Source organism: Orbicella franksi, chromosome 11, assembly GCF_964199315.1.
Source record: "Orbicella franksi chromosome 11, jaOrbFran1.1, whole genome shotgun sequence".
Lineage (NCBI taxonomy): Eukaryota > Metazoa > Cnidaria > Anthozoa > Scleractinia > Merulinidae > Orbicella > Orbicella franksi.
The window spans coordinates 2,422,980-2,440,868 of record NC_138155.1 but is presented as its reverse complement, the minus strand read 5'-3'; the positions used below and the strand labels follow the sequence as shown (position 1 = coordinate 2,440,868).

The 17,889-nt window shown below is 37.9% G+C and overlaps 1 protein-coding gene across 1 annotated transcript; it reads right to left on the bottom strand.

Annotated features, from left to right (window-relative positions):
• Positions 1 to 10,939: 10,939 nt before the first annotated feature.
• LOC145502866 (uncharacterized) lies at positions 10,940 to 17,707 on the bottom strand. The gene is made up of 5 exons (XM_081482268.1): positions 16,714 to 17,707; positions 13,289 to 13,513; positions 12,799 to 12,909; positions 12,144 to 12,359; positions 10,940 to 11,173 (listed from the first exon to the last, which is right to left on the bottom strand). Exons 1-5 carry the CDS (start codon positions 16,769 to 16,771, stop codon positions 10,992 to 10,994), a joined length of 792 nt encoding a protein of 263 aa, XP_081338394.1. The 5' UTR covers positions 16,772 to 17,707; the 3' UTR covers positions 10,940 to 10,991.
• Positions 17,708 to 17,889: the final 182 nt, after the last annotated feature.

The following is a 17,889-nucleotide window of genomic DNA, read 5'->3' as shown; positions in this document are numbered from 1 at the left end:
TTCCTAGAGGAGTTAGTCCACTGTCTAATTAATTGTCTAAATCGGTATTCAGTATGACTCGAAACAGACTGGCCTCTGATCTTGTCATCAGCCGAGCCTCATGGAGTGATTTCGTGAACAGGAAAAAGGAAAAACTTGTTGGCACGAATTTTAGGATATGTCTGAAATCTATTTGGTATTTGTTCATTTGGCACTGTTTTCATTTGATATTTACTCAAGCGACATCTATTCATATTTTGATTAACTCGGAATTTCTCCTGCCATCGATAGAATTGATTATGACGGGACATATGCCCTGATATTCTTTCAGTACGTCGGTTAATTTGCTTGTAGAGAAGATTTTCCTGTTTTTATTATTTTGGGTTCGTTTTTGAGGAATTGAATATATTAATGGTATTTTATCCTAAATCTTGGTGTTGTGTAAACAATTGTTAAGGGATCGTTTTAGGGGCTTATCGTGAAAATTATCAAAGGGTCAATAAACCACCAGGGAAAAGAAATATGTTCTTTTAAGAAAAGTTCTGAGCTCCGCTCTCTGCCAGTTGGACCGGCAATCAAAGGTTAAAGAGAGAGAAAACATTAAAAAGATGCTAATAGCTTTTGAAGGAAACTCGTTTGTGGTTTATTTATTTTTGGATAATTGATAATATTTATTCCGAAATACTCTGATCTATATTATGAGAGTTTTACGTGTTTATCGTAGCTGACTGTGTTTCAACAGCTTTTAAATTTATGTGTTTCCGTCTGTTTTGACTTACAAAAGATTTTACAGTGACAGAACCATGTTGGAACTGTTCATTTGAATGTTCTGGAATTTGTTGATTATTTTAAGTTCAGTTAACGATTAGTAATGTCTTCGGACGACCTGACTTAACTTTAGTCGTATGGCTTAACTCTGAGAAATGATTTAGCTGAACATACTCTACAAACATGTATTTTTGCCATTATAATTAAGGGTATACTTTAATCAGTGAATCAGGACAAACAACCAAACTTCAACGAACTCTATTTCCGTTGGTATTTACGTTACTTTCATTTAGGAAACAAACATTAGCTAACATTACATACGAAAATGTGATTTCAGCTGGCGTGCGTCCTGAGAAGCAATATCCTTAAAGACAAAAATTTACTTTAGGTTGTATCGAGGAGACACATTTATGCATAACGAGGAGTTTTCTGAAACTTATTAAAATCTTGCTGACCTCCACATTTCTAACACCTTCGAGATCCTTTCTTCTTAATCCGAGAGTTTAAACGTAAATTTCGATGCTCTTTCAGTCTAAAACTTAATTCACTTTTCATCAGGACCTACACCAAGATCATGGCCAGCTTTCCGACTGTTTACTTTCTTTTTTTAAGCATTCCTTTGCATAGAAATCTCTTGAAACAGGAATTTTTGCACCAGTAAACATACCGAGACATGATGATGAAATCTCTTACTTTGGGCAACTCGACGAGCTGAAATCACCTTCTTACACATAAAAAGATATTTGATTTAGTTACTTTTAGCAAATTAGGTTTCTCTGACATAAATATGAGTGCAACTTATGCCAAATTAAATTGTAAAGGACTAGTAAGATCTTGAAGACACTTGGAAGACTTGGGAAACCTTTGTAAACCTGACGAAAATATCCAATAAATTATACGCTGTTGTGACACGAAATCTGCTTCGCGACAAACTGAAAGAGAAGATTTACGTTTGCTTGACACGATACTTTCAGCGTAATCCTTTGCAGTTTTAGCACAGCAAGGTAAACAATACAAAACACTGGTTGCAACTGATCAACAAATACTTGCGGTGATAACAGAAGTACATTTGCTAAAGATATGTAGGTTCTGGAATATTTGTCATTTTTGACGTCGGTCTAAGTTTGCAATAGACGTGGACCAACATGGATCAATTTGCAAAATTTGCACTCGATCGTAACAAAGAAGAAAGCGTATGCCTGTGCTATGCTATTTTAATTTCCTATAAATCTCCCGGTCTGTGATGATTGCTCTAGGTATTATGCATTTTCACCAGACAGCAGCCTGTGATTGATTTTGTAGACACAAGTTAAATTGGTTGAACGATTCCATACTAAGTCATTCAGTATTAGACCACGTAGGAACCGAAATCATTTCCGTCATGGATTCTTATGATGGGAAAACGAGGCCTCGAAACGATGACAATGAAACCACTTTGCAGTCATCGGTGACAGAATGAATTATAAAAGATGCAAAGACGAAAATCAGTGCGAAAGACGAGAGTGCAAGAATGGTACACTGAGTGGAACACGAGAATGTGTCTCGGGCTGTTCAGGTAGGGTATTTCTCAGGGATGAACAGATCTGTCTCAAAGCTAACAGAGTAGCGCTGACTTCGACATGCTTTCTGGGTTGCTTTGCCAAAGTCGAGTCTTGACCGAGTGTGAATTTTGTCTTGTGGACTCCTCTACTTACTAGGGAGCTTAAGCAAACCACGACGACGATGACAACGAAAACGTCACCAGAAAAAAGGTTTAATGAGCAAAACAATAGCTGTGCACGTGCGTTTTGAATCTTTCTACATTTCTTTGCCGTCCTCTGCAAAACAACAGCGTGAAATGACCAAGTTCTGCGTCGTCTAAGGAACGTGGACGACGACGGCTAATTTTTCGCATTTCCATTTGGAATTGACCGTTGTCGTTGCATATTTAGCCTGAGCATGTTTTTAGAGTCATTGGCGTATTGAACAGATCTAGACAATCGCGAATTTTGCTGGTAAAATATAAATTCATTTTTTACTAGGCGTTGTCCTCGACGTCGTTGCTTAAGCTCCCTACTGTCAAAGAGTCGTCGCCCTCGATTCACGTGAAAACATGAAAACGGCAGTTGTTTCGTAAGTTCAAACATAATGGAGTTAACTTACCGAAAGGCACCATGCACAGAGCCAGAAAAGCGACAAATACGACAGGCAACGTTTCCATGATTCCCCAACTCGCGGAGCAGAGCTAGAAGTAATTTGAAATGCTGCAGGGAGCAATGTAATATATATGCTGGCGGTGCCGTTTTGCTATTTTTAATTCCGATTGTTTGCAAGCGACGATGTTAATCAAATATCACTTGATAGCAGACCAATCAGATTACATAGAATGTTCCGGTCAAAGAAAGAAACGGAATACTGAGAGAGCATTCGCTCCACCCCTCTCTGATAAATATAGATCACGAGGAGGGAATATTCATGAGGTTTACATGAACTAGTAGGATTGACGAATTATTCTCAACTCTCCCTGAAATGAAAAGTACTAATGTGGAAGTTTTATTTGTGTCATTTTGCAAAATGGGCTGGCGCTGTAGGAGTACGTGACTGATGCTATTGGTGAAGAAAGAGGAAAAAAAATAGTTCCTTGCTGTCATGCAAGCATAATGACTTTATGTTCCTGTTCTGATTTTTTCCAGCCGGCTGATTGACTGACTGATTGCGTGCACTAGCAGTGGAACAGGAAAAATAAAGCGGAAAAAATTCCGACAGCTTTGGAACAGACGAATAGCTCTGACGCGTATATACGTTTGTTGCTATCAAGATTGTTTACGAAGCCCTGACGTTTCACGCTTTTATGCACACCTACAGCTACAGCGAAGCGAAAGAAAAACCTTAGATTTGAAGTTTGTTTTGAAATAATCACACGACAAGCTTTTCGACTTAAATTATTTGGGGCTCTTGCATTTTCATGTTTTGTTTGTAGTCTGTCTAATTAAATGCGGCGCCAGTCATAACTGAACCTGAATAGCTGGGGTCAGTTTAAAGTAAGATTTGTGCTGTTTGTGTAATCGATAACTCATGGAATGACGCAGGCATGGAATGGCGATTTCATTCAGCTAAGAGTGCCTTAATTCGTTTTCCCAATTAATTCTACTCTGCCTGCGCTGACCAGCATATAAAGTTTTTCTTTTCTTTTTTTTGTGCAAGGACAAAATATGAAATGGTTTGGATGACTTTTCAGCACTTGTTCAGAGCAATGTTCTTCGATTTTTATGCTATTAACCAAAGAAAGTCGCAAACTGAAGATTGCAAAAAACAAACAAAAACAAAGCAGAGCTTCACCCCCCGATCAAGCAAGTGCTCGCCAAAATTTGTATTAAACTGAGAGCGAAAAGATATTAGTTCTTGGTTCCAAATTCCCGTTGTGATAAAGAATAGCCTTGTTGTTCAATTTTACATAGATATGTCTGAGCAAGAACTGATGATTGCCTCTTGCTGTCATACATTACAGATTAGCACTCTCCTACGCGCATGCATAGCATAGCCAGGGCCTACATGGGGGAGGGGGTACTCCCTTATATGGGTTATATAGGTATGTGCGGCCTCAAAGGGTAGGGTTTCGGTCATAAATAGGGTATCGATTTTGGCTATTTTGGTCATAAATAGGGTATGGTTTTTAACCCACTAGTCTTAAATTGGGTATGTTTCTTAGAAGAAGCTACTTTTTTTTTATCATTATCGATAAGACCATCAACGAAAGTCCTTCATAACTTATGCTTAGGGCAACTGTGCCAGCCACAACGGTCATAAATAGGGTATCGAATTTTTGGTCAGGCCATTAATAGGGTAACAAAGTTCGCAGATTTTGTTCATAAATAGGGTTAGGGTTTTAAGAAGTGGACCGCACACTCCCACCCAACGTTTCCGGAAGTATACCCCCCCGGGAGCCATGGCAGCCCTTGAGTGAAATCCATAAGGTAAACGAAGGCCCATGCAGACATAAAGGCTCATCGGCTGCTAGTAAGAGTTGAAAGGAAAGGACGTGACTTGGGTTGCTGTCAAGAAAACAGCTCAATACAGGATCAGATGGAAAGCGACAGTGAAGCGATGGCGTCGGACTTATGTTCCGCAAGGACGCTTGCAATTACGTGACGAGCCCAAAGAGCGTCTGCGGTGGAGCAGCTGGAGGCCAGCAGAGTATCAGTTTTGGCGTAGTTATATTTACAGTAAACGTTTAAATAGCAGTTACGAAGTAAAACAACGTTAACTGTAACTGGAATCAAAAGAAATTATAATAGCACCCAGGAATAGCAGCACTGTAAGGCCAGCTACCTTACCGAAAATTATAGCTTACTGCGTGTGACAAATTCAGTGAACTGTGACAGCAGAAATACATGCACTTTCTTTTCTTGTTTTCAACTGAAACCGTTTAAGGACCAGCTTTTTTACCAAAGAGGAAAAGAAAGTTTTATACTTACTAAAGGATATATAAATTTATTCCCCTGATTTACAAATCAGAAAATACACAGGTACAAATGTATCGGGTTACGGGTGAAAAAGATAAAAGAGCGAGTCCAGCTTCTGTAAGGTTACTATTATTTGACCTTAACAAACCATGTGTACACAGAAAAGAGAAAACATTTAGTCACCACTCGTAACTGACAAATAACGGTGACGGCAGAGAGAAATATTTGTTCCTTTTAATTGTAATATTTGTGTAAACCTTACTGCTTAACGAGTACAAAGATCGAGTTTATTTACACCAATTACGCTTGTTACTTGTACTCTGAGTGGAGTGAGAAAATAAATTTAGTTAATTTAACTATTCTCCCTAAGAAGTGCAGTTTCTGACGAGAATCGCAACTCTTTGGCGTGACCGCTGGACAGCTTTAGGCGGGCACTTGTGTTGCTATTGGCTACACAATGAGGTCAGTAAGTTATAAATGGCAAATCTCGCCCACTCTATGTTCATAGTGTCCTAGATCAGGGGGGAGGGGATTCCATATAAAACAGACGAGGGTGCTCTTCGTACCTTTCAGGAGTTAAAATAAACGGTTTTGGTACTTCTTAGAGTGTTTAGCCTCAAAAGGTCCACAGCGGGAGCCTTTAGGGTATTGAACCAAAAGATATGACAGGGGATATTTGACAAGTAATTGATTTTAAAAATAATAATAATAATAATAATAATAATAATAATAATAATAATAATAATAATAATAAAAACAATCTTTAAAGAGGAAGCACCCGTCACGTAAATACGTGGTTTTCAGGGAGGTCCTCTATAAAATAAAAAGTGCTAAAATCTAAAATAAGAAATACAAGTATCACAGATCTAAAATATAAAATATACAATAATTAAAACTATTAAAACTACCAAAACTACCTACTGTCATTTTTTCTAAAAATGTTTATCCATTAAGCACCTTATAAGGTTTTTCTTAAAAATTGTGCATGGCATTGGCTTTCTTAAAAATACTGGGAGAGACATCCGGTCATTTGTAAAACGAAAGTAGGACACTCTCTTTCCGCATTCCATTTTAAATTTTGTCTTATTCGTCTTTAAAGTGTCAGTTAAAGTGTTGTTTTAGAATTCAAGCCACGCCCACAAAACAGGATCTTGGTACCTCTGAGGAGTTCTTTTCAAAATTTCTGACGAGTATCCCCGCTCTTTTTATATGGCAGCTCAACCGCCCTCCCCCTGGGTTGTAGATCTGGTCCTCGAGTTGATGAGTCATGGAATCTTCACCCTCGCTTCTTGAGGCCCTGCTCAATCTGTGTATGATAACAACCGGTAAGATAAAGTCAGTTAGAACTGGCTAAATATTTTGCGGCTTTGTTCTTTCATGTAAATCGTGGCGAGATATTTGAGACTGAAAATGTCCGTCGTCTTTCGGACGAAGTGAGTTAGTCAATGGCGCGTTAAAGGCAGTGAAAGCAAATTAACATCACCAGTGATTTTTTGCTCATTTCTGCCAACAAAATACGACGAGCCAGCAGGAGCCGATCAGCTTTCGAGCAGTTATGCTATTTGCATTTCAGTTTAGAATTGATTTAATGATTTCCTGGTATCTCAGAAACCAGAAACTTTGAAAGTTTGTCAGAAAAAAGACCGTTTAACAGAAAAAAAAAAAGAAAAAAAAAAAAAAAAAAAAAAAAAGAAAGAAAGAAAGCCTTTGCGATTAGGGAAAGGCTTTGATTGGGATCAAATCAAATCAAATCAAGTCGAGGTCGTTCTTGTTAACGGGAATCGATTTTTTTTAAAGTAAACCAGAGAAAAGAAAAAGCACAACGGCAAGAGTCACTAATTGGAGCAAGCGAGCTGACAGGTTGAACAAGAAGAAATATGCCTTTCTATTGTCACAGCTGCCTCAATTTGTTGAATAATTTTGAGTCATCTCCATGCGTAACTCTGCAGAATTAAGATAAATTTGGTTTTTCGTAATTGAGATTTTTTAGTGGAACTGAGTTTGCCTTTGACTGCGCTTTTGTCCCAAACCTTTCATCTTTCAATACTGCTAATAACCGAACTACCGAACAGTCGTCGCATTCTACAAATAAAGCCCCCAGGGAGAGGGGGGTACTCCTGTAAATTTCGGACGGGTGTGTGCCGCGAAGAGTGTTTCACGGCTGACCCTATTTGAGGATGAAGCAAACGGAAATTGATACCTTATTTAAGGCACAAACCAGACGTGTATGAAAAACGGAGCAGGCTGTAACTAGTAACAGGCGAGGCACCTAGCTCGGTATTAACAATTTTGAATCTATTTTATATTTATTTCAAGTTCCCGTAAGAAGCTACATATCTTTGATTTGTAGTTTTTACTTTTTATTTGTAGCCTAATTGTATTATATAGCGTATTTCATTCTTAGGATTTTAACTTTTAGGATTTAGGATTTTAGGTTTTTAAAGGATTAGGATTTTAGTTTTAGGATTTTAAACTTAGGATTTTAATTTTAAAGTATTGTAAAACGCCATGGACAATTAGTGGAAAATGGCGCTATATAAATGTTTATTTATTTATTTATTTATTTATTTATATCAAAAAATTAAATCAATATAGAAGAAACGTTTTTTTTTTTCTTGATATTGCCTCCGTAAAAATTTTAGTCTAACGAAGGCTGTGGTCATAAAACTCTCTTTTTTTTCTATAAGAATATATTTTATAAGAATATGGAGACTGACATTTGGGACATTTTAAGAATGTTTTAAGAATAAACCCGAGGCTGAGATTTTGCAAGGAATATAATTTTGTGTGTTGTAAATTTGTTAATACAATATAATTATATGTTTTAAACTAAACTGTATAAAATACTTCCTTTTTCTAAACGGCAAAACTAACCAAAAACAACAACATACGGCACTAGCCTTATGTTCGACGCTAATATCAATTCTTGAAGAATTTCTGTGCCATATCAGGCTTTATTGCTTACAGCCCGGCTCCAAAATTACTTCAACGCCATCAAAGTCAATAAAACGGAAATGTCACACACTATAATCTTTGAATATTCACAAAGAATACTTTCAGCCCTAAAATCACCAGAAAAATATGAACATTCAGTCTGGGCCGAAAAACAATATTCTCATATATAAAAAACAGCGTAACCTCCCCTGGCTGGCACATTAAGCGCGTTCATGAACTAATTTTCAGGTTGCTCTCACTTTGAGATAAGGCCTTTCGCGATTAAGAAAGTTTGTCATACCTCGCAACTCAAATACATTTTCCGATTGGAGGAGAAAGTGTCACGTGCCGTTGGTCAAAACTCACTAACTCCCTAGGAAAACAACAACTTGAACTTTCGAGTCGCACGTGATCAGGTCGTGCTCGTTGAAACCGCGGCAAATTTGTGTGTCAGCCGGTGTAAAACAAACGATTTTTCGCATTTTTTCTTCTATTTTTGAGTTGGGAGGTATAACGAAACACTTAATGACTGGCTCCGCGGGAAACAGTAAGTTTTGTTTCCCGTCGACCTCAATGTTCCCCTCGGCAAACTTTGAGGGTCTCGGGGAAACAAAACTCACTGTTTCCTTTAGGGCCAGTCATTAAGTGCTTATTATCGATTTCGTATTAAAGGTTTCGGCTTCGAGAAAGGCACGGCCTCGATAAGAGTCAATTTCAAGCAGTCGAGCTTCACTTATCATAGAAGTTACTCTTTTCCGGCAGTTTTTCTAATTACAGTCGGTATATTGATAACCATTCTAGCTCATTTTAGCATGCAATCGACCAAGAAGTGCCTTCACTTGGTTGACAACGGAACTACAGACCATAAACTGTTAAATATATGCCTTTGTCTTGTGTCTAACCGCAACAAACGTCACGTCCGGCGAGACAAAAGGGACCTTAGCCAACGGCGACGGCGAGGACGACGCCTAGTAAAAATTGTGTTTCTATTTTACTTTGGAATTTCGCATTTATTTGGGATCATAAAGTGTTTCTGTTGGTATTAAAACTTGCCCCTGCTGAATATGCTACGAATGCGTTCAGTTCCAAATAGAAATACGAAAACTTAGCCGTTTTAGTTCACGTTCTCCAGACAACGTAGAATTTGGTCATTTCACGTTGTTGTTTTGCCGAGAGGACGGCAAAGAAATGTAACAAGAATTATGATGCATGTGCACAACCATTGTTTTGCGAGTTAAACCTTTTGTTTGGCGACGTTATAGAAACAGACCCCCGGACATATCTATTATTAGTTTAAGATGCAGTTAATTAAAAATTCCGGACCAGCTAAGGATCACGTGACGCAGGAAAGTAGATAAAACTAGAAAAGAACAAAACAAACCGGAAATTGTAAACAGAAAAATAATATGGAAAATGATGTAAAGAGAAAAAATGAAAAAAGAGGAACAGTTGGAGTAAACGTCAAAATCGTCAACAATAAATCGAACGTTAAAACACTTGATGCATTAAACGGATATTTGGTCAAGGATGCGGAAAAAAACTGGACAAAGAATTACGGTTCATCCTGTAAGCGACCGGAAAAATATTAAATTTTATTAAATGCACATCAGTGAAAACTACAAAGATGTATAATTAAATTGCTTTTTAACACAAGTCGAATTTTTCGTTGCTTCGCTATCGCTTTTAAAAGCCTTACGGCTTACTAAAATTATTTTAAAAATACCTAATAAGCTTTCGCAAGAAGTCGTACGTCTGATTTTGTTCGCGATTTGCCGCTTGAACGTCGGCTATGTTATCAAACTCCAAGTGATATTAACTGCCTTTGAAGAGTCAATAACTTGAGGTTAAAATTATTATTAAATTAGTAGTTCAGTCACGGTATTTTGGTCATGGGCAAAATCTTAGGCCAAATTTTTCAAGATGCTTAAACCGTGACATGGCTCCTTTAAAGCGAACATTTGTTGGGATGACTCACTTTCCGCGGAGGTTAATTCTGAACGTAAAATGCACAAAAAGAAATATGTCACCGGGAAGGTTAAAAGTAATAACATCGAGATTTACCGTAAATCCTCGAGTTAGCGCCTGCCCCCTCCTCGAATAATCGCCCCCTTCAAATAAGCGCCAAAACTATCGGCCAAAACTTAGAATAAGCGCTCCCCCTCGAATAAACGTCCCCTCCCCTCCACCCATTTTGTGGACGAGTAGTGAGACAACAAGGGATGTATAGTTTTTGTCGTGTGGTGTTAAATTTGTACACTGTTTCAGTTTGTGAACACGTTAAGTTTGGGAAAAAAAATTACAAATGTTAACGCTGCCGCGATTTAAGCTTTTCATGTCGATAAACAGCTTCTGTTGTTGTTTACACGCACATGATGTATTAAAAATGATCACGTCAAGCCATGATTTGAGAAAAATGAAATAAGCGCGCCCCCCCCTTCTCCTCGAATATATAAGCACCCGCCGTTCTCTCCTAAATGTGAAATAAGCGCTCCGGGCGCTACTTCCGGGATTTATGTTATTATCCTAAACACCAGGGTTGGGGGGGGGGGGGGAGGGGGGGGAGGAGGAGGAGGAGAAAGAACTGCAATGGACGAGGAAATTAATGACGTATCTAGAATTTCATGGATCAGTAATATGACCAATTTAGCCTTTTGGGTAAAAGAATGAAGGAAGCAGGTATTAATTCTTAACAAAAAAATCATGGCAAGTTGAAACCCGACAGATTCTATTTTTTTTTTTGTTGAAAATGAAAACTGGTATTTCTTATGCAGGTAAACAAATAGATCTAAACTCAAACGGAAAACATTCGTTAAACGTTTTAAGAATCGGACTTTTTAATAAGTAACAAAACAAAAGATGGATACAGGGTTAAGCAAACATGTTCAGGACAAAACTAAACAAAATGGCTCCAAAGCTTGCAACCAATCCAAAGGCCTCACTTGTTGGTTGGATTTTTGTTGTTGGCTCCGGAACCTTGTTACACAGTTTGCCTTCACAACAGTCAAGTGAACAATCGGTCACCATGCCCGTCGAGTTGACCAGTTTGCATGCTGTAATAAAAAGAAAGAAAGATTTTCAATTATGAGTGTGCTGTGCTCCCCCTTTCCATCTCCTGACTCGTTCACCCCCAATTCAACAATCAAGGTTAAGTTTGAAAACTCAAGTAAGGCAGGCAAAAAGTTGATCCAAGTTATAGCTAGGCATGGTAATTTAAAGAAGCTCAGTCACGGAATTTTAAATTATTTTGACCACCTATCAGCTTTAAATTAAAGGAAATTGATAATTGTAGTTTACCAAGAGAGAAAAACACATAAGAGATTATAATAAACCATAAAGTAACAAGGATGGCTAATGATGGAGAAGATGCCGGAAGATCCACAGGGTTGGTACACCCAGAAAAATTGGGTGAGGGTGTGCGGCCTGCTTCCCAAAACCCTTACCCTATTGATGACCAAAATTTGCGATTTTCCGTTCCCTATCTATAACCTGACCAAAAATTTGATACCTTATTTATGACCGTTGCGGCTGGCTCAGTTGCCCTAAACATAATTTTATAAAGGACTTTTGTTGATGGTCTTGTCGATAATGATGAAAAAGTAGGTTATTCTATCCAATTCAGGACTAGAGTGCAAAAATCATACCCTATTTATGATCAAAACGGCTGAAAAAGCGGCACATACCTACAGGTATATAGCCCATATAAGGAAGTACTCCCCTCTGGGAGATTAACACGCATTACAAACGAGGAACTTGAAAAATTTAGGCTCAACTTTTCAAGATGCGCAAATCGTGACATTTACCTTAAGGGTAATGCCTTCATGAGAAACATCATCAAGCATATTCGACTAAACAATAGCCAGCGAACAAGCTCCGGCCGAGCGCGCCACCCTGATTGCTTCGTTCTCCGAATCCTGCACTTTCGCGCTCTTTGGCTCGCTTTGCTCGCCGAATTTTTCACCGTCCTCGCCGGGAGCCTGTTCGCAGGCTAATTTAATGTGTAGTAACCATTCTTGCACTTACTATTGAACTGACTGTTCGAGTCACACGAAGCGCTGTTGGAACAGTTCCTTTGCTCGACTGACCTCGAGCCCAATTGTCCAAGATACATGGTGTATTTCACTGTCACGCATCTATTGAACAATAACGGTTCGCAAGTAATCTTTTCAGCTTTGTCGCTTTCACACTTGGTTCCTCCAGAAAGTTCTGGCTGGTTAGTACACGCATAGCATTCAAGAGCTGTAAAAAATAAGAAAAAAATAATGATTGAAAATAAAATAAATAGGCCATTTCCGAGTTACCTTGTGCTTCTGTTTTAAAACGAGTCTTCGTGCAAAATCTTTCATAAATGAAAATGAGTTTGATTTGCATGAAAATGAACCTGTAGGCGTTACACATTTTTATATGAGGAAGGAAGCAGGTATTAATTCTTAACAAAATTTATGGCAAGTTGAAACTCGACAGATTTTAAATTTTTATTGAAAATGAAAACTGGCATTTCTTATACAGGTAAACAAATACATCCAAACTCAAACGGAAAAAATTTGTTTAAACTTTTGAAGAAACGGACTTTTAATGAATTCACAAAACAGAAGATGGACACACGATTAAGCAAACATGTTCAGGACAAAAACAAACAAAATGGCTCCACAGCTTGCAACCAATCCAAAGGCCTTACCTGGTGGCTGGGGTTTTGCTGTTGTCTCTGGGATCTTGTTACACAGGTCGCCGTCACAACAGTCAGCTGAACAATTGGTCAAGTTTCCCGTCTGGTTGACCAGTTTGCAGACTGTAATTAGAAGAACGAAAGATTTTCAATAAGCCACCTCTGAGTTGCTTTTCCGCTCTGTTTCAAAAATGAGTCCTGGTGCACAACCCTTCATATGGAAATGAATTTGATTTGCAAGATAATGAAAAATAATGAAAATTTTTGAAAATGTAAGGTGGCTCTGAACCCTACATTCAGAATTTTTTTAAACTTTACCAAAAGTTGCGTCTTATCATGCTTATGAAAAGTTGATAATGTAAAAAACGGTTAACCGTGCCGTTTGTGACTAAATAATAACCGTTCTTGCGCTTCTCGGCTCGCTTTGCTCGCCGAAGTTTTCACCGTCCTCGCCGGGAGCCTGTTCGCAGGCTAACCAAATAGTAACTATTTTTGCACTTACTATAGAACTGACTGTTCGGGTCACACGAAATGTTGTTGGAACAGTTCCTTAGCTCGAGTGACCTCGAGCCCAATTGTCCAAGAGACGTGGTGTATTTCACTGTTATGCATCTATCGAGTAACCCTAACGTATCGCAAGTAATATTCTCAGCTTTGTCCCTTTCACAACTGTTTCCTCCAGGAAGTCCCGGCTGGTTGGTACACGCATAGCATTCAAGACCAAATGCTGTCAAAAATTAAAAAAAGATAATAATAAAAAATAAAATAAAATAAAATAAAATAACATAAAATAAAATAATAAAAGAAATAAAATGAAATAAAATAAAGTAAAATAACATAAAATAACATAAAATAAAGTAAAGTAAAATAACACACAGAGGCAAAAGGCAACTCGAAAATTGCCTATTAATAAAATTTAATAAATAAGTAAATAAATGAATGATTAAATAATAAATAAATAAATAATTGACCTCAGAATGTTTTTCTCCTGTCCAGGATACTTTTTTCCTACAGGAGTTAGTCCACTGCCTAATAACTGTCTAAATTGGTAAACAGTATGACTCGAAACAGAATAACCTCTGATCTTGTTATCACCCAACTTTCATGAAGTGATTTCGTGAACAGGAAAAAGGAAAAACTTGTTGGCACGAATTTTAGGATATGTTTGGAATCTATTTGGCATTTGTTTATTTGGCACTGTTTTCATTTGATACTTACTCAAGCGATATCTATTCATATTTGATTAACTAGGTATTTCATTTATTCGGGACTTTCTCCTGCCACCTATAGAACTGATTATGACGGGACATATTCCCTGATACTCTTTGAGTACGTCGGTTAATTTGCTTGTAGGAGAAGATTTTTCTATTTTTATTATTTTTCGTTCGTTTTGGGGAATTGAACGTATTAGTGGTATTTACTAAATCTTGGTTTTGAGTAAACAATTGTTAAGAGATCGTTTTAGGGGCTTATTATCGTGAAAATTATCAAAGCGTTAATAAACCACCAAGAAAAAGAAGAATGTTCTTTTACGAAATGTTCAGAGCTCCGTTGTCTGCTAATTAAACCGGCAATCAAAGGTTATTGGAAAAGAAAACATCAAAAAAATGCTAATAGCTTTTGAAGGAAACTCGTTTATGCTTTATTTATTTTTAGACAGGTTTATTCAAAATACTCTTATCTATACTATGGGAGTTTTGCGTGTTTATCGTAGCTGATCGTGTTTGAGTAGCTTTTCAATTTATGTGTTTCCGTCTGTTTTGACTTACAAAAGATTTTACAGTAACAGAACCATGTTGGAACTGTTCATTTGAATGTTCTGGAATTTGTTGATCAGTTTTTAAAATAAACTTAAAAGTTTAGTTAACGATTAGTAATGTCTTCGGACGACCTAACTTACCTTCAATCTTCTGGCTAAACTCTGAGGAACGATTTGACTGAACATATTCTACAAACACGTATTTTTGCCATTTTCATTATGGGTTTACTTTAATCTGTAAATCTGGACAAACAACCAAACTTCAACGAACTCTATTTCCGTTGGCATTTACGTTACTTTCATTTAGGACAACATTACATTTAGCTAACATTAAATCCGAAAACGTAACTCCAGCTGGCGTGCCTCCCGAGAAGCAATATCCTTAAAGATAAAAATTTAATTTAGATTGTGGCGAGGTCACACATTTATGCATGCATAATGAGGAGTTTTCTGAACCTTATTAAAATCTTGCTGACCTCTACATTTCTAACACCTCCGAGATCCTTTCTTCTCAATCCGAGAGTTTAAACGTAAATTTCGATGCTCTTTCAGTCTAAAACTTAATTCACTTTTCATCAGGACCTACACCAAGATCATGGCCAGCTTTCCGACTGTTTACTTTCTTTTTTTAAGCATTCCTTTGCATAGAAATCTCTTGAAATAGGAATTTTTGCACAAGTAAACATACCGAGATGTGATAGTGAAATCTCTTATTTTGGGCAACTCGACGAGTTGAAATCACCTTCTTATACATAACAAAGATATTTGATTTAGCGACTTTTAGTCAATTAGGTTTCTCTGACATAAATATGAGTGCCAAATTAAATTGTAAAGGACTTGTAAGATCTTGAAGACACTTGGAAGACTTGGGAAACCTTTGTACGCCTGACGAAAATATCCAATAAATTATACAGTGTTGTGACACAAAATCTGCTTCGCGACAAACTGAAAGAGAAGATTTACGTTTGCTTGACACGATACTTTCAGCGTAATCCTTTACAGTTTTAGCACAGCAAGGTAAACGATACAAAACACTGGTTGCAACTGATCAACAAATACTTGCGGTGGTAACAGAAGTACATTTGCTAAAGATAAGTAGGTTCTGGAACATTTTTCATTTTTGACGTCGGTCTAAGTTTTCAATAAACGTGGACCAACATGGATCAGTTTGCAAAATTTGCACTCGATCGTAACATAGAAGAAAGCGTATGCCTGTGCTATGCTATTTTAATTTCCTAAATCTCTCGGTCTGTGATGATTGCCCTAGGCATTATGCATTTTCGCCAGACAGCAGTCTCTGATATTGATTTTGTAGACACAAGTTAAATTGGTTGAATGATTCCATACTAAGTCCTTCAGGTACTAGACCACGTAGAAACCGAAATCATTTCCGTCTTGGATTCTTATGATGGGAAAACTAGGCCTCGAAACGATGACAATGAAACCACTTTGCAATCATCGGTGACAGAATGAATTATAAAAGATGCAAAGACGAAAATCAGTGCGAAAGACGAGAGTGCAAGAATGGCACAAACACTGAGTAGAACACGAGAATATGTCTCGGGCTGTTCAGGTAAGGTTTTTGTCAGGGAAGAACAGACCTGTATCAAGGTTAACTGAGTAGCGCTGACTTCGACATGCTTTCTGGGTTGCTTTGCCAACGTCGAGTCTTGACCGAGTGTGAATTTTGTCTTGTGGACTCCTCTATTTACTAGGGAGCTTAAGCAAACCACGACGACGATGACAACGAAAACGTCACCAGAAAAAGGTTTAACGAGCAAAACAATAGCTGTGCACGTGCGTTTTGAATCTTTGTACATTTCTTTGCCGTCCTCTGCAAAATAACAGCGTGAAATGACCAAGTTCTGCGTCGTCTAAGGAACGTGGACGACGACGGCTAATTTTTCGCATTTCCATTTGGAATTGACCGTTGTCGTTGCATATTTAGCGTAAGCACGTTTTTAGAGTCATTGGCCTACTTAACAGATCTAGACAATCGTGAATTTCGCAGGTAAAATATAAATTCATCTTTTACTAGGCGTTGTCCTCGACGTCGTCGTCGTCGTTGCTTAAGCTCCCTACTGTCAAAGAGTCGTCGCCCTCGAGTCATTTGAAAACATGAAAACTGCAGTTGTTTCGTAACTTCAAACATAATGGAGTTAACTTACCGAAAGGCACCATGCACAGAGCCAGAAAAGCGACAAGTACGACAGGCAACGTTTCCATGATTCCCCAACTCGCGGAGCAGAGCTAGATGTAACTTGAAATGCTACAGCGAGCAATTTAATATCTATGCTGGCGGTGCCGTTATGCTCTTTTTAATTCATTGTTTGTAAGCAATGATGTTAATCAAATATCACTTGATAGCGGCCCAATCAGATTACTTAGAATGTTCTGGTCAAAGAAAGAAACGGAATACTGAGATAGCATTCGCTCCACCCCTCTCTGATAAATATAGATCACGAAGAGGGAGTATTCATGAGGTTTACATGAACTAGTAGGATTGATGAATTGTTTTCAATTCTCCCTGAGATAGAAGAGTAATAATGTAGAAGTTTTATTTGTGTCATTTTGCAAAATGGGCTGGCGCTATAGAAGTGCGTTACTGATGCTATTGGTGAAGAAAGAGGAAAAAAAAAGTTCCTTGTTGTCGTGCAAGCATAATGACATTATGTTCCTGTTCTGATTTATTCCAGCCGGCTGATTTAACAGACAAATAGCTCTGACGCGTATACACGTTTGTTGCTATCAAGATTGTTTACCCAGCTCTGATGTTTCACGCTTTTATTATGCACACCTACAGCTACAGCGAAGCGAAAGAAAAACCTTAGGTTTGAAGTTTGTTTTGAAATAATCACACGACAAGCTTTTCGACTTTAATTGTTTGGGGGTCTTGCATTTTCATTGTTTGTAGTTTGTCTAATTAAATGCCGCGCCAGTCATAACTGAACCTGAATGGCTGGGGTCAGTTGAAGTGAGATTTGTACTATTTGTGTACTCGATAACTCATGGCATGACGCAGCAATGGAATGGTGATTTCATTCAGCTAAGTGTGCCTTAATTCGTTTTTCCAATTAAATCTACCCTGCCTACCCTGACCAGCATATAGTTTTCTTTTCTTTTTTTGTGCAAGGACAAAATATGAAATGGTTTGGATGACTTTTCAGCACTTGCTCAGAGCAATGTTCTTCGATTTTTATGCTATTAACGAAAGAAAGTAGCAAATTGAAGCTTGCAAAAGACAAGCAAAAACAAAGCAGAGCTTGAAGCAAGTGCTCGACAAGAAACTGTATTAAACTGAGAACCGAAAGATACTAGTTCTTGGTTCCAAATTCCCGCTGTGA

Excerpts from the sequence above, each read along its gene's own strand:
- LOC145502866 (XM_081482268.1), bottom strand. The coding sequence starts at position 16,771 with ATGGAAACGTTGCCTGTCGTACTTGTCGCTTTTCTGGCTCTGTGCATG. Across the intron at positions 13,514-16,713 it reads TCTGTGCATGGTGCCTTTCG|CATTTGGTCTTGAATGCTAT; the intron begins GTAAGTTAACTC and ends AATTTTTGACAG. Across the intron at positions 12,910-13,288 it reads CCCGAACAGTCAGTTCTATA|TCTGCAAACTGGTCAACCAG; the intron begins GTAAGTGCAAAA and ends TTCTAATTACAG.